The 16633-nt window shown below is 47.0% G+C and overlaps 1 protein-coding gene across 1 annotated transcript in view; it reads right to left on the bottom strand.

The window, feature by feature from the left end:
• LOC120064826 (serine/threonine-protein kinase WNK2-like) overlaps positions 1 to 16633 on the bottom strand; it is a 51811-nt gene that overhangs the window by 20476 nt on the left and 14702 nt on the right. The window contains exons 2-13 of the mRNA XM_039015423.1: positions 14702 to 14874; positions 14182 to 14402; positions 13713 to 13870; positions 11314 to 11402; positions 10573 to 10792; positions 9181 to 9315; positions 8954 to 9062; positions 7396 to 7625; positions 6187 to 6873; positions 5320 to 5487; positions 3868 to 4020; positions 291 to 608 (exon numbers count right to left, since the gene is read on the bottom strand). Of these exons, the coding sequence (XP_038871351.1) occupies positions 291 to 608; positions 3868 to 4020; positions 5320 to 5487; positions 6187 to 6873; positions 7396 to 7625; positions 8954 to 9062; positions 9181 to 9315; positions 10573 to 10792; positions 11314 to 11402; positions 13713 to 13870; positions 14182 to 14402; positions 14702 to 14874 (2661 nt within the window). The remainder of the gene's footprint in view (positions 1 to 290; positions 609 to 3867; positions 4021 to 5319; positions 5488 to 6186; positions 6874 to 7395; positions 7626 to 8953; positions 9063 to 9180; positions 9316 to 10572; positions 10793 to 11313; positions 11403 to 13712; positions 13871 to 14181; positions 14403 to 14701; positions 14875 to 16633) is intronic.

Raw genomic sequence — 16633 nt, 5'->3', positions numbered from 1 at the left:
ACTGTAGGGTAGGGGACAGTAGGGTACTGTAGGGAACAGTAGGGAACTGTAGGGTACTGTAGGGTAGGGAACTGTTGGGAACTGTAGGGTAGGGACCTGTAGGGTACTGTAGGGAACTGTAGGGTAGTGAACTGTAGAGAACTGAAGGGAACTGTAGGGTAGGGAACTGTAGGGTAGGGAACTGTCGGGGACTGTAGGGTAAGGAACTGTAGGGTAGGGAACTGTAGGGGACTGTAGGGTACTGTAGGGAACTGTAGGGTAGGGAACTGTAGGGTACTGTAGCTACCTACCTCTTGACGTGCCTCAGGTTGGGAAACGGTAGATATGGACGCAGTGTCCAGGTTCTGCTGAGTCGTGGGCAGGCTGGCACCTTTCTGGGTGCCAGCCTGCTGCAAGGCTACAGCCAGAGCCGAGGCCGGAGCCAGGGGTGGGGCCGGGGCTGGGCTCTCAGGGAGTGTCTGATCAGACCCGGCTGCAGCAGCAGGGTCGGGGTCAACCACATTCCCCTTCCAAGGAGGGGACAGGACGGCAGGCTGGACGGGGTGGAGCGGGGCCAGTGCTGACACCGGAGCCTCTCCCTGGGGGTCCTGAGGGGCACCAGTCTGGATCTGGAGGGAGGAATAACTTAGGTTCTGTAATAGGTTCTGTAATACCTTTTTCCCCACTGCTGCTAACACTGTACAACCCATAGAAATAGACAGCCAGGTCACCTGTGATACAAGTCAGTTTTCGGAACCGGCCACTAGAGGCAACAGTAAGCGCTAGGGTTTTGCTAGGGTGTTGTGGAAAGGGATGGTGGATAGGCATATGCATCTGCCTCTGATTCCAAAGGTTGCAAGTTTGAATCCAGCGATAGAAAGTAGTTTTAAGATTTTTGTTTTAAGCCTATCCCAAACCTTAAACCTTACCTTAACCATTAGAGGTATGTCTAACCTTAAGATTTCGGAGTTAATGCCTAAACTTAACCTTAAACACTTCAAAATTTGACGTTGCAACAAATTCGAAATTTGACATTTGAGAAATATTGATGAACGTCTAATTCAGATATGAGACTGTGAGTGCTAGTTAGAAATAGAAGGAATGGAACGGGCTTCCCCATTCAAGTCAATGATGGCATAATGGGTGGACTGGCGGCCATCGGGAGCATACCCATAGGAGCGAAGCAGGAATTAAAAGCAGGAAGTAAAAGCAGGAAGTCTACCCATAAATCTTTGCTGTGATTTGTTGAATCAACTCAACTGACATTACAAAAATACATTCCATTGCATGAGTTCCCTTGAGATTGCCAGTCAAATTGCCAGGGTTAGATGTTCCAATTCTATTTCTATGGTACAACCTACTAGTTCATCCAAATGTGTGTTCTGAACTGTGCTACTGTCCATGTCTTACTGTCCACATTCCAACATAAAGTAAAAATGTAAAGCCAACATATTTGGAAGGTTTAGTAAACCCAGTTTACGTAATGCATTTGGGAGGTTTGCTGTGTTTCAGGCATCATAGTAAGATACAGTTGTAAATTCCTGTACCTTTCCACAGATTACCAGAAACCCTGGTTAGATGATTCTGAATGTCCTTACTCCTTCTCACCTAATTCCGTTAAATCTTCCAAACTGGATTTCAGGAAAACTAGGTAATTTGGGGGAAATTACCTGATTTTTACAACCCTACAGTGAGCACTAATTAGAATATTCACATGGAGAGGTTGCTCTGCCACGTGTTTTTCAGGGAGGTGGGCAAGGGGAGCGGTAGGGTGTACATCGGAGAGGGGCAGGTGGTAAGAGGGTAGGAGAGGGGGGAGGTCTTGCTGAGGGGTGGCAGGATAGACCTACTGATGCCAGGGCTGCTGTCGGGGCATCCTAGGGGGCAAGGTCATGGCAAGCAGGGGGACGGATACTGCAATGCCTAACGTCTGCTGGGGTGGTTGGGCCAGGGACACTGGGGTCTGGGAGATGCCAACGGTGGTTAGGGAGGGCACAGTAGAGTAACAGGGGCTGGGGGGACCAGGTACAGGGAGGGCAATCCTGGGGGGGTAGACAGGGCACAGAGGAGCTGGGGAGTAGGGGACGGACTCGCATCCGCCTGGTGTCCCCACCATGGCAGGGTAAGGCAAGGAGGGAAACTATGGAATAAAAAAAGTGAAATAAACATAATGAAAACGTAATAAACACACAGCTTTAATCTCTCTGTTGTCCACAGGCATCAATTTAGATTGGGAGTGAAACAAACCCTGATCTTAATTCATTAATTAAAGGCCCAATCCATAAATTCTGTGTCCCCAGTGACAACAATATTAAATACAAACACAAACACAATCAACCTGAAACAAAAACAAACAAACAAAACAAGATGTTTGATTTTCACCATGGAGTGGAGCCTGTTCCTTTTCTTCATTGGCTTTGCAGTACGTGTGCACTCACAAAGACATTCCCTCGCTGTCAGTCCTCCGGGGCACTTTTTGACCAGAATTCTTACATGTTACTCTCATTACTTATTACTTGCGAATGGATTATGCATTTACAGTTATGATCAAATCTATATGATATACAGTTGAAGTCGGAAGTTTACATACACCTTAGACAAATACATTTAAACTCATTTTTCACATTTAATCCTAGTAAAAATTCCCTGTCTTAAGTCAGTTAGGATCACCACTTTATTTTAAGAATGTGAAATGTCAGAAAAATTGTAGAGAGAATGATTTATTTCAGCTTTCATTTCTTTCATCACATTCCCAGTGGGTCAGAAGTTTACATACACTCAATTAGTATTTGGTAGCATTGCCTTTAAATTGTTTAACTTGAGTCAAAAGTTTCTGGTAGCCTTCCACAAGCTTCCACAATAAGTTGGGTGAATTTTGGCCCATTCCTCCTGACAGAGCTGGTCTAACTGAGTCAGGTTTGTAGGCCTCCTTGCTCGCACACACTTTTTCAGTTCTGCCCACAAATTTTCTATAGGATTGAGGTCAGGGCTTTGTGATGGCCACTCCAATAGCTTGACTTTGTTGTCCTTACCCATTTTGCCACACCTTTGGAAGTATGCTTGGGGTCATTGTCCATTTGGAAGACCCATTTGCGACCAAGCTTTAACTTCCTGACTGATGTCTTGAGATGTTGCTTCAATATATCCACATAATTTTCCTGCCTCATGATGCCATCTATTTTGTGACGTGCACCAGTCCCTCCTGCAGAAAAGCACCCCCACAACATGATTTGCACTTTTCGCACCAAAGTACGTTCATCTCTAGGAGACAGAACGCGTCTACTTCCTGAGCAGTATGACGGCTACGTAGTCCCATGTACTTGCGTACTATTGTTTGTTCAGATGAACGTGGTACCTTCAGGCGTTTGGAAATTGCTTCCAAGAATGAACCAGACTTGTGGAGGTTTTTTCTGAGGACTTGGCTGATTTATTTTGATTTTCCCATGATGTCAAGCAAAGAGGCACTGAGTTTTAAGGTAGGCCTTGAAATACATCCACAGGTACATCTCCAATTGACTCAAATTATGTCAATTAGCCTATCAGAAGCTTCTAAAGCCATGACATCATTTTCTGGAATTTTCCAAGCTGTTTAAAGGCACAGTCAACTTAGTGTATGTAAACTTCTGACCCACTGGAATTGTGACACAGTGAATTATAAGTGAAATAATCTGTCTGTAAACAATTGTTGGAAAAATGACTTGTGTCATGCACAAAGTAGATGTCCAAACCGACTTGCCAAAACTATAGTTTGTTAACAAGAAATTTGTGGAGTGGTTGAAAAACGAGTTTTAATGACTCCAACCTAAGTGTATGTAAACTTCCGATTTCAACTGTATCTGTGTTGCTTGAGCGTCATGAGTCTGTCAAGCGAGACTATCTACTACCCACCTGTGTCTTGATCTGTAGTGGCTGGAGAGGGGGTGTGGCCTGGGCAGGCTGCTGTAGAGGGGGAGGAGCACTGCTGTCCAGGGAGGCAGCTGATTGGACAAGACTGATGGTGATGTCAGAGCACTGCTCAGGTAGAGGCTGACTGGTAGACAACTGTAGTATGAGAGAGAGAGAGAGAGGGAGAAATGGGGGAGAGAGGATAGAGGAGAGGGGAAAGAGAGACAGACAGGCAGGGTGACTAAACGTCATGACAAAGTGAATTGAACATCTATATCTGTCCTGTTCCACAAACATAATCTATTGCCTCAAACACTGTGCCTGTCCTGTCACCAAGTCTGGTTGGCAAACAGCCGTATCTGTCTGTTTGTCTGTCTGACTGGTACACGTACCACACATACTCTGTCATCGGGTCTGGTTGGCCACAAACACATATGCACACACACACACCCAGAAACACACACACACCCACACACCCACACACAAACACCCACCCACCCACACACACACAAACACACACCCACACACAAACACAAACACACACCCACCCACCCACACACAAACACACACAAACACATACCCACCCACCCACCCACACACAAACACAAACCCACCCACACACAAACACACACCCCCACACACAAACACACACCCACCCACACACCCACACACAAACACCCACCCACACACACCCACACACAAACACACACCCACACACACACACACACCCACACACAAACACACATCCACCCACCCACGCACAAACACCCACCCACACACAACCACACACCCACACACAAACACACACCCACCCACCCACCCACCCACCCACACACAAACAAACACCCACCCACCCACACACAAAAACACACAAACACACACACACCCACCCACCCACCCACCCACCCACCCACCCACACACAAACAAAAACACACCCACCAACACACAAACAAACAAACACCCACCCCCCCACCCACCCACACACACACAAACACATACCCACCCACACACAAACACGCACACACCCACCCACCCACACAGAAACACACACACACACACACACACACACACACACACACACACACACACACACACACACACACACACACACACACACACACACACACACACACACACACACACACACACACACAAACAGACACCCACACAGAAACACAAGGCTCCGGGCTCACACATACACACCACAGGGCTTATTGACAAATGAATATACTGTACTCACAGCTGAGAACAACAAACATCACAGCCACCTTCATCTCTGCTCATTGAACAGAAGCCTGGGGACAGACAGCATCTGACTGGACAGTCAAGATTTTGTCAATGAGAGTCCCACAAACTATCACTTCTCATAGCTACACACTCACAGGTACACACACACATGCACATACACAAACACACATTCACACCCAAGTGTTGGATTCAGAACAGACCCTTACCTTCTGGTTGGGCTGGGCAGTAGCAGTAAGCTGTGCCTGTCCAGTGGGGATATGGGCAGCAGCTGGGAAGCTCTGTGTTGCAGCTGGTCTGCTCGTATGTACTGTAGGCCCTGGGATGGCTGGAGCAGAGATATGCTGAGCCTGGGGCTGGGTCAATCCTGTACTGGGCTGGAACACACAGGGGAAAGGCTGGCTTTCAGCTCATGGCTAAGATGATCTAGAACACATCATATAGAACAATCATCATGAGAAGAAAATTTACATTGAGACCAACACAAAAAAATCATCAGCATCTTCAACTGAGAAATGTTCCTTCACAGGAGCAACACAGGAGTGAATAATTGTGAGCAGGGTTGATATTGCTGCTAGAAACTGCAGGGTAAAGGGGAGAGGCTGTTGCAGTGGTAAGGGGATCTACACAGGTGATCCATCATATCATAGAATAAATAGTCATCCAAGACATTCTCTGTCTGCTGAGGAGGGAACAGAAACAGTTAGAACTGAGGCTAGGGGGAAGTGTTGCAACATTTCAGTAACTTTTCCAAATTACCCAGGTTTTTCAGAAATCGCAAGAGGAAGATTTCCAGAATCAGGAGGGAATAAGCAGGAAATCTGCAATCCTCCGATCAGGAGTTCTGGAAGACCTGGGAAATTTGGGAAGTTACCGGAACTTTGTAATCCTATTAGGGGTGGATTTTGGATTGGGAAGTAATGTTGCACTTGGTCATCATGGGAGGGACAGAGGAAGCTGAGCAAAGCAGGAAGAAGAACCAGTCCCATGCCCCTGCTGCAGCTAGGTCGGGTGTTGCTATGGCAACTGATGGGCATGGTCAAAGTTCAATCAAGCCTGTCGTATCCCTGACCTACCATTGAGCCACCTGGACCACCTGGTCTGCCTTCGCTGTCATGTGGCGATAGAAGCAGAGCCTTTTCCAAACTCAGGCCCAAGCCCAAGCCCTGGTCTTGATTAGAATGCTCAGGCACAGGAGAGGTGGGCTGGCTTTGGCCGGGCCAGTAGGCCCCGGTGTCTGGTGGTATAGGGGAGCTGGTCCTGCGAAGCCCAGCCTTTCCATAGCTTTGGCTGGGCCAGTACAGGGTGTCTATCGGTGTTGGGGAGCTGCTCCTGCGACTGACGATGTGTCTTAGACAGTGGTTGAGCAGGGACAGACCTCCACTAGAGGAGCGGACCAATAGGTAAGGAGGTGGGGCAAGATGTGAGGGTGTGGTCCAGAAGGGAGATGGAGGAGCAGACAGGGAGGAGGTGATTGGAGGGAGATTGAGCAGTGAGAGGAGGTGGGGGGAGATTGGTGAGGGGGTGTGGAATGGTGAGCACTGGGGAGAGGGAGGGAGGGGGGGCATGTGGGGGTGGCCTAGAGACTCCCCGGCCTCCATCCTGGTCCTCAGTAGAAGGTCGAAGCTCGCACAGGCTCTGCAGGAGTGGGAGTGGGGCAGGGGCAGGTCAGAGGGGCATTGTATGGGCTTTGTAACCAGGATGGCAGGATGGGGGTGATTGACTGATTGACTGATTGAGTCATGGTAGGAACACTGATGATTCTGGGACAGTGGAGGGGACAGGACAGGATTCTGAGGGGGAGGGGGAAGGGAGGCTGCTGCGCACTCCTCTGAGATTTTATCCCCTTCTCGGCTCCCACGTAAGGTATTGTCTCGTTTGGGGCAGAGGTGGCAGTGAGAACGACTCAGTGGCTTAGGGAGAGAGTGGGCCCTGCACATGTCAATCAAGGAGGTGCTTCCACGCCTAGTGCACTGATTGGTCCCACCACAACTCACTGTCCTCTCATTGGTCCCACAACCAGCAAACCAATCTTCTGCCCTCTCAGGGGAGAGAAGAGCATTCTGAGATGCAAAGGGCTCACTGAAGTAGTGCTGCTCAGGTCGATCGGACAAAAGAAAACATATTTTAGTTCAGTTTGTCTTTACAAAGACAGAAACTACCCAAAACACAACATAAACAAGGAGCTAGAGAGACATACAAAGGGTATGTCTGACACTTGCAGTGAGAATACGTTTTGAAATATGAGTTTGAGACAATGGGGCATTTTGTGTGAGAGAACTTACAGTTGGAGACTGGTAGGCCCCCTGGTGCAGCTGTGCTGTATGTTGCTGGTAGGCCCCCTGATGAAACTGTGTGGTAGTAGCTTGGGAGTAGGCCACCTGCGGAGGCTGTGCAGTGGGCTGCTGGTAGGCCGCCTGGTGCAGCTGGGCCTGGGACTGCACAGGTGGGCTGTAGACCTGGGGTGTAGATATGGGCTCTGGGAGGGACTGGTAGGGGGCACTGTGCTGACTGTCTAGAATAATAGGGAACAGTGTGTGTAGAAAACATTACGCCAACCTCCGACAATGGAGGGAGAGGCAGAGAGAGAGAGAGAGAGAGAGAGAGAGAGAGAGAGAGGGGGGAGGTAGCAACAGAGATGCACTTTCTCCTTTACTGTGAGAAATATTCCTCACCAAGAGATTAATTATTCACAGAAATGACTACATTTATTCCAAATTTTAACTTATTAAACCCAGAGGAAAAACTAAAAATAATCATGGGCGAAGTAGCAATGGCTCCTCTTGCAGCCAAATATGTATTCGCCTGCCATAGCCTGAGGGACACTGAATAATAACATCTGCATAGTGAATAGTAACTTACTTATTAGTAGTATTATTGTTATTACTATTATTGTTATTTCTATTATTAATGTTGTTTATCATTCCAAATAGTAGTGGTACTGTATGGGTAGTAGGGTGATGATAATGATAGCAGTTTAATGATGGTGGTGGTGGTAGTAGTAGTAGTAGTAGTAGTAATGATGATGGTAGTTGTAGTACTGATGTAATGGTGAAGATGACAGTTATTTAGTTATAAGTTAGTTATAGTTTCATTTTCCATGTTTAGCTTTTAATATTTATTACATTTCTACTTTATTGTTGTTATTTTTGTATTTACTTTTGTATTATTATTTATTACCATTTTATATTATTATTTGTTATTGTTACTTACTTGTATTACTTTTCTTACAATATATATTGTATACATTGTTGCTTTGGCAATATTGACACCATGTTTTCCATGCCAATGAAGCAGCTTGAATTTGAATTTGAAAGAAAGAGATAGCGAAAGAGCTAGAGTGTAAGAAAGAAACAGAGGGACAGAGAGATTAAGCGTCATTATAATTCAAAAGCTGGGAGATGACTCAGAGCTGAGTCACTGGTGCTATTCACACCCTGCAGCAGTCTCTCTCTCTCTCTCTCTCTCTCTCTCTCTCTCTCTCGCTCTCTCTCTCGCTCTCTCTCTCTCTCTCTCTCTCTCTCGCTCTCTCTCTCGCTCTCTCTCTCTCTCTCTCTCGCTCACATACACACACTGATCTGCCTTCATGTCCCTCTATGTCATTACCTATCCTCTATAAACCCTGTAGATATTCTTACATCCGGATTACTTTGAACAGATCGGCCCTGCCTCAAGAGAAGGTGACCAGTGTATGTATATGTGTGTGTGTGTTTCAGTTACTTTAAGTGTTTGTCCGTTTCCTTGTATGCACATTCGTCTATGTGTTTGTTTCTTTATTTGTTTGTTGTTTTCCTGTGTCTCTGTCTTTGCTATTAGTTCAGAGGCTGCAGAGCAGGTCCTTACATGGGGCCGGCAGGCTGCAGAACAGGGTAAGGGGCTGGTCACCCTCTTCCTCCTCAGACTCTGCTGGGGCCAGTGGCGCCCCCTGTGGTGGTAACCCCATGCTGGGTAACTGCAGCAGGGTTGTTTAATGTAAACATTTGGTTAATGATAATATGATAACATTGATTCAGACAGACAAATAAAGGACAAATTAAAAACCAACATCAACAAAGATAAAAAGCACAGACCTGTAGCAGGTTCTGGATCTGGGTCTCGACTGCAGGGACGGTCCGATCCCTCCTCCATTTGATGAGAGCCACTCGGTCCTTGATGGACTTTCCTACTATCTTCACATCGCTGTCCAGGAAGAAGCCCGACTCCACCTACAACAGAGAGGTTATTACTAAACTAAGCACTAAAGGGAGTGCAATGTGACGCAGCATGGCAAAATAAATGTGATTGGTCAAGAATCCCCATGCTCCAAATGTTACACATTTCTCCATTCATCTTCTCAACTGTTTAGGGTCTTTCACTAAATTGTCTTTGCTATCACTAAACCAGGAAGAACCCAGAGTCCACCTACAGAGGATAGGACAGGACACAGAATAGACCAGGACAGGACAGTACACAGAATAGGACAGGACTGGACAGGGCAGGGCAGGATATGGCAGGGCAATGCAGACAGGACAGGGCAGGATATTGCAGGGCAATGCAGATAGGACAGGACATGACTTGGCAGGTCAATGCAGACAGGACAGGACAGGAAATAGAAGGACAGGACATGTCAATGCAGAGAGGACAGGACAGGACATGGTAAGGCAATGCAGACAGGGCAGGGAAGGGCACAACAGGATAGGACAAAACAAGACAGGACATATGTTATTACTAAGAACCCTGACTCCATCTACAACAGACAGGTTATCACTAAACAGGGTCGCATATGAACTACTGTGGGAATTAGAATTGATCCGACACCATTTTAGGGACATCAGTTGTTGGTCTATCTTTGTATCGCAGTCACCCAAAGATAGAAGGTTGCCCCTCCCCACCCCACCGCTCTCAGATGGGACACAGGGTCAGGCGGGGTCAACCGGAATAACTGGTTGTTGTGATTTAAATCAATACCTTACTGGATCATACCGGCCCGTCCACGAGACCAATGACGATTTACTGATCACATAATGGGTCATTATATCAGGACAGTTTTGTGGAGATGAGTCTGTTACTGTCCGTTACTGTCCAGGATCGGTTTGAGCAAGGCGATTTGTAGTTCAGTGATTCTGTGCTGTCTGGCTGGAATCTCAAAAACACTATTTCATGACTATCACCAATTGCACAACAGCCCCCAGCCCCCAGAGGCATGTCACCATAGAGCACAGAGAGTGACAGACACTACACTCTAGAGGACACCCCAAGTGGCTAGATCAAAGTAAAAAAAACATTTCCCTTATCATAGAACAAAAATATATATTTTGACTCATCAAATAAAGTGTGTCTATAGTTCTGTTTCTCAGTCTACATCATATATCCATATCATACTCTGCAACTGGCACTGCAAATACACCAACCGTTTCTGAGCCATGATAACGTGAGCCCTACCAGAGTCATATACAATCTCTACATATGGCTCGGCAACTCACCATCTCCTGGGCCACACCCTCTGGGGTCTCTTTCTCCAGGTCAAAGGTGAACTCGATGGCCCCGCTGTCCTTGTACTTCCCCTTCAGCTTCTTAGGGTCCTCCACCCACACCTTGAGGGCGATGGAACTCTTTTTCCCATCATCCTCCTCGGCCAGCTCCACCCTTACGCCTGTGTCCTCCGCAAAGAAGGCATGGTTCAAGAGGTCCTTTATGGTGTACCTGAGGACAACCCACATTCAGTACAGTATACACACACACACACACACACACGTTCACACACACACATAACACTGCTGCTGTGCAAAGATTATGGTATCCGTTGGATCCACTGATGTGAAATGTCAGTACACATAAAAACATGAACAGTAGCAGACCCAAATACTGGCACCAACATTATACCTCAGGACAGAAACAGTGTGTGTGTGTGTGTGTGTGTGTGTGTGTGTGTGTGTGTGTGTGTGTGTGTGTGTGTGTGTGTGTGTGTGTGTGTGTGTGTGTGTGTGTGTGTGTGTGTGTGTGTGTGTGTGTGTGTTTATTCGTCACGTACACAGTAGGTATAAAAGGTGCAGTGAAATGCTTATGCAAAGTTGACTAGGAGATAGCGACAGGGCGACCGTGTCTGTATGTTGTTATTTTGGTATGTGTCTGTGTGTTGTGCATATGTGTTGGTTTTCACCATTTAATGCTTTCTATCTGCTCAGTTCTTTACTTTACAGATGGGCTTGACTCTGTCCACTTACCTCTCTTCCCTCCAATGGCAGATACACTCCCCGATGATCTCCTTAATCTCTGGGTCACTGATCTTATCATAGCTGGCAGGCTTCACCCCCTGGAGATGCCAGACACAAATAACAACTATCTTCAGGGTGACAAGTACGAAGAATATCATATGATATCTCAAACATTCTCACACTGACACTCACATTCACATTCAGACGCAAAAACAAGAACAATCTTCATGATCACAAATATGAAGAACATTTGTTTATTTTTTGGATCCCCAGTTGCGACAGTTACTTTTCCTGGAGTCCACAAATATCAGGTTGTCACGCCCTGACCTTAGAGATCATTTTTATGTCTCTATTTTGGTTTGGTCAGGGCGTGAGTTGGGGTGGGCATTCTATGTTTTGTGTTTCTATGATTTTCTATTTCTATGTTTTGGCCGGGTATGGTTCTCAATCAGGGACAGCTGTCTATCGTTGTCTCTGATTGGGAACCATACTTAGGTAGCTCTTTTTTCCACCTGTGTTTGGCAGAGTCAGGTTGGAGACCTGAGCCAACTCCCCGTGCTTACCGTGGCGGGCGTCGTACTGGTCAGGCACCTTGTTATGCGGTGGAGCGCACGGTGTCTCCAGTACGCGTTCTTAGCCCGGTGTGCTACATCCCAGCTCCCCGCATCTGCCGGGCTAGGGTGAGCATCCAGCCAGGACGGAGTGTGCCAGCCCTGCTCTCCAGACCTCCAGGACGTCTCAACGGCCCAGGATATCCTGCGCCGGCTCTGCGCACTGTGTTTCCGGTGCGTCTGCACAGTCCAGTGCGTCCTGTGCCTTCGCCCCGCATCTGCAGGGCGAAAGTAACCATCCAGCCAGGACGGGTTGCGCAGGCTCCTAGCTCGAGACCTCTGCCTAGGACGGGGCCTCCTGTATGTCTCTCCAGCCTGGTGAGTCCTGTGCCTGCGCCTAGAACTAATCCTCCCGTATGTCTCCCCAGCCTGGTGAGCCCTGTGGCAGCTCAACTTACCAGACTGCCCATACGTCTCCTCCCTCTAGTGATGATCCATGGCACGAAGCCTCCAGTGATGATCCATGGCAAGAAGCCTCCAGTGATGATCCATGGCAAGAAGCCTCCAGTGATGATCCATGGCAAGAAGCCTCCAGTGATGATCCATGGCAAGAAGCCTCCAGTGATGATCCATGGCAAGAAGCCTCCAGTGATGATCCATGGCAAGAAGCCTCCAGTGATGATCCATGGCAAGAAGCCTCCAGTGATGATCCATGGCAAGAAGCCTCCAGTGATGATCCATGGCAAGAAGCCTCCAGTGATGATCCATGGCACGAAGCCTCCAGTGATGATCCATGGCAGGAAGCCTCCAGTGATGATCCATGGCAAGAAGCCTCCAGTGATGATCCATGGCAAGAAGCCTCCAGTGGTGAGACATGGCACGAAGCCTCCAACGAAGGCCTCCAGTCCGTAGCCTCCAGCGACGTCCTCCAGTCCGGAGCCTCCAGCGACGTTCTCCAGTCAGGAGCCTCCAGCAACGAAGGTCTCCAGTCCGGAGCCTCCAGCAACGACGGCCTCCAGTCCGGAGCCTCCAGCAACGACGGCCTCCAGTCCGGAGCCTCCAGCAACGACGGCCTCCAGTCCGGAGCCTCCAGCAACAACGGCCTCCAGTCCGGAGCCTCCAGCAACGACGGTCTCCAGTCCGGAGCCTCCAGCAACGAGGGTGCTGTCCCAAAAACACAGCACCCTCGTAGTCCCAAAAACAACAACACACACAGCGTTCGACCTGCATTCTTTGTGACAGGAGTAAGATGGCTGACAAATGTCATACCCCATTAAGAACAGATTCCCCGCGGTGCAGTGACATGGTCAGGAAGCTCCCTCTGGAAAAACATATGGGCACATGTTCCAAATATGGGTTCCAAATAGCACCCTATTCCCTATGTACTTCACTGCATAGGGAAAAGTCAATAAAAAGTAGTGCACTATGTAAGGAATAAAATACCATTTGAGACACAGACATGCTCTCCTTAAGTCTCCTTAAGTCATTTCCATGTGTTTGATACCATTCCATTCACTACAATTCAGCCATTATTATGATCCGTCCTACCTCACCAGCCTCCTGTGCACTTCATTCATACTGGCATCTCTATAGTAACATTAGTGCTACTTTGATATTTCTGAGTGACTCTGTAGAAGCCTGTATCTGTGATCTTATGTAGGTTTGTTTTGTTCGTGCTAACAGCTTGTATCACCATGGTAACCTTTTGGACTATTCACTGTAGATCTGTATGGCTTTGCTGTTAGTGCTAGTAAGTAAACATTGGCAATAGTGATGGGGTGGGTGAGTTGGTGCTAGTAAGAAAACATTGGTGCTACCCACGGTGTGGATGATAGATAGGATTGAAGATGGACTCACGCCGGTGACTTTGCGGTAGATCTGAGCAGCGTTCTGGCACTCGGAGTAGGGGTATTCTGAGGTGGCCATCTCCAACATACACATCCCAAAGGCATAGACGTCCACCGCCTCATCATAGTGCTCCTCATACATCTCAGGGGCCATGAACTCTGGGGTGCCTGGGACGACAGGGGTCAGGGAAGAGGGCAAACTTCAAAGGTCACAAGAGTTACAGGGCTCCTTCAGAAAGAAACAGAATGTTTTTCCTTACACACTGGAACACACTCATGCTAAGATGATAAACATGCTAAGCTAATTCACATATACCCATCCAAAAGAGGCTCATTGAATTCACGAACAGGTCTCAACAGAATTACTGTCATAATCCATGAAATGCATAGTTACAGTATAGATTCCATACTCTTTTACAGGTGATGTATTTACTACCATTCCAAGCAGAGCATGAAAGAGCATGATTCCTCATCCTCACCGATGACACTCTTGGCGAAGGATGCCCTCTTCAGCGTAGCTAATCCCAGGTCTCCTATCTTGACGGAACCGGTGGGGCCGGTGATGAAGATGTTGTCACACTTCAGGTCCCTGTGGATGATGGGAGGGGTCCTGGTGTGGAGGAAGTGGAGGCCCTTCAGGATCTGTCGACACCAGCTCCTCAGAACCTTGGGCTTCATCACCTTAAAACGCTTCAGATACCTGGAGGATGAAGGGCAGACCATCATCATCATGATTTTCATCATCAAGACCACTACCATTACAATCCATCTGATAATGAACAACTATCATTCAACTGTGAATCAAAATGTGGAGGAACTATTTCATTCCATGAAAACTGACACCAGTGGAATTTTCCCTTGTGGAAAGTTACTCTTTCTTCATTTCATAAGAACAGCTTAGGAAGGAGGTGATACCTGACCTTGTGTTTAATGTTAAGCTCAGCACTGTTGTGTGGGAAGGTGGGAGGGGGGGCATGCTGTTGGTTGTGTGTGTCTCACGTTTTTAGTGTCCCTGAGGTCATGAGCTCTGTCACAAGAACGATGCACTTCTTCCCTTTGACCGGTGACTCCCAGAAGTCATAGAAACGCACAATGTTGGGGTGCTGGAGACCCTTCAACATCTCTGCCTCCTCCTTAAACCTCTGACGCTCCGCTTTAGTCAGTTTACGGTCCTGAGAGAAGAAAGAAGAGAGGGGGGACTTTTTACACATGTTGTTGTGTTACAGCCTGAATTTAAAATTGATTAAATGTAGATGTTTTGTCACTGGCATACACACATTACCCCATAATGTCAAAGTTTTTTACAAAAAAAAAAAAATGAAAGCTGAAATGTCTTGAGTCAATAAGTATTCAGCCCCTTTGTTATGGCAAGCCTACAGTGCCTTGCGAAAGTATTCACCCCCCTGGCATTATTCCTATTTTGTTGCCTTAAAACCTGGAATTAAAATAGATTTTTGGGGGGTTTGTATCATTTGATTTACACAGCATGCCTACAATTTTGAAGATGCAAAATATTTTTTATTGTGAAACAAACAAGAAATAAGACAAAAAAACGGAAAACTTGAGTGTGCATAATTATTCACTCCCCCAAGTCAATACTTTGTAGAGCCACCTTTTGCAGCGATTACAGCTGCAAGTCTCTTGGGGTATGTCTCTATAAGCTTGGCACATCTAGCCACTGGGATTTTTGTCCATTCTTCAAGGCAAAACTGCTCCAGCTCCTTCAAGTTGGATGGGTTCCTGCTGGTGTACAGCAATCTTTAAGTCATACCACAAATTCTCAATTGGATTGAGGTCTGGGCTTTGACTAGGCCATTCCAAGACATTTAAATGTTTCCCTTTAAACCACTCGAGTGTTGCTTTAGCAGTCTGCTTAGGGTCATTGTCCTGCTGGAAGGTGAACGTCCGTCCCAGTCTCAAATCTCTGGAAGACTGAAACAGGTTTCCCTCAAGAATTTCCCTGTATTTAGCACCATCCATCATTCCTTCAATTCTGACGAGTGTCCCAGTCCCTGCCGATGAAAAACATCCCCACAGCATGATGCTGCCACCACCAAACTTGGATGGTGTTCTCGGGGTGATGAGAGGTGTTGGGTTTGTGCAAGACATAGCGTTTTCCTTGATGGCCAGAAAGCTCAATTTTAGTCTCATCTGACCAGAGTACCTTCTTCCATATGTTTGGGGAGTCTCCCACATGCCTTTTGGCGAACACCAAACATGTTTGCTTATTTTTTCTTAAAGCAATGGCTTTTTTCTGGCCACTCTTCTGTAAAGCCCAGCTCTGTGGAGTGTACGGCTTAAAGTGGTCCTACGGACAGATACTCCAATCTCCACTGTGGAGCTTTGCAGCTCCTTCAGGGTTATCTTTGGTCTCTTTGTTGCCTCTCTCATTAATGCCCTCCTTGCCTGGTCCGTGAGTTTTGGTGGGCTGCTCTCTCTTGGCAGGTTTGTTGTGGTGCCATATTCTTTCCATTTTTTAATAATGGATTTAATGGTGCTCTGTGGGATGTTCAACGTTTCTGATCTTTTTTTATATCCCAACCCTGATCTGTTCTTCTCCACAATTTTGTCCCTGACCTGTTTGGAGAGCTCCTTGGTCTTCATGGTGCCGCTTGCTTGGTGGTGCCCCTTCCTCAGTGGTGTTGCAGACTCTGGGGCCTTTCAGAACAGGTGTATATATACTGAGATCATGTGACAGATCATGTGACACTTAGATTGCACACAGGTGGACTTTATTTAATTAATTATGTCACTTCTGAAGGTAATTGGTTGCACCAAATCGAATTTAGGGGCTTCATAGCAAAGGGGGTGAATACATATGCACGCACCACTTTTCAGTTTGTTTAAAAAATAAATACAAAATTGAAACAAGTTTTTTTTCTTCATTTCACTTCACCAATTTGGACTATTTTGTGTATGTCCATTACATGA

The sequence above is a fragment of the Salvelinus namaycush genome, chromosome 20 (genome assembly GCF_016432855.1).
Source record: "Salvelinus namaycush isolate Seneca chromosome 20, SaNama_1.0, whole genome shotgun sequence".
Lineage (NCBI taxonomy): Eukaryota > Metazoa > Chordata > Actinopteri > Salmoniformes > Salmonidae > Salvelinus > Salvelinus namaycush.
The sequence above is the reverse complement of the archived record's forward strand: the minus strand, read 5'-3'. Positions and strand labels throughout refer to the sequence as shown.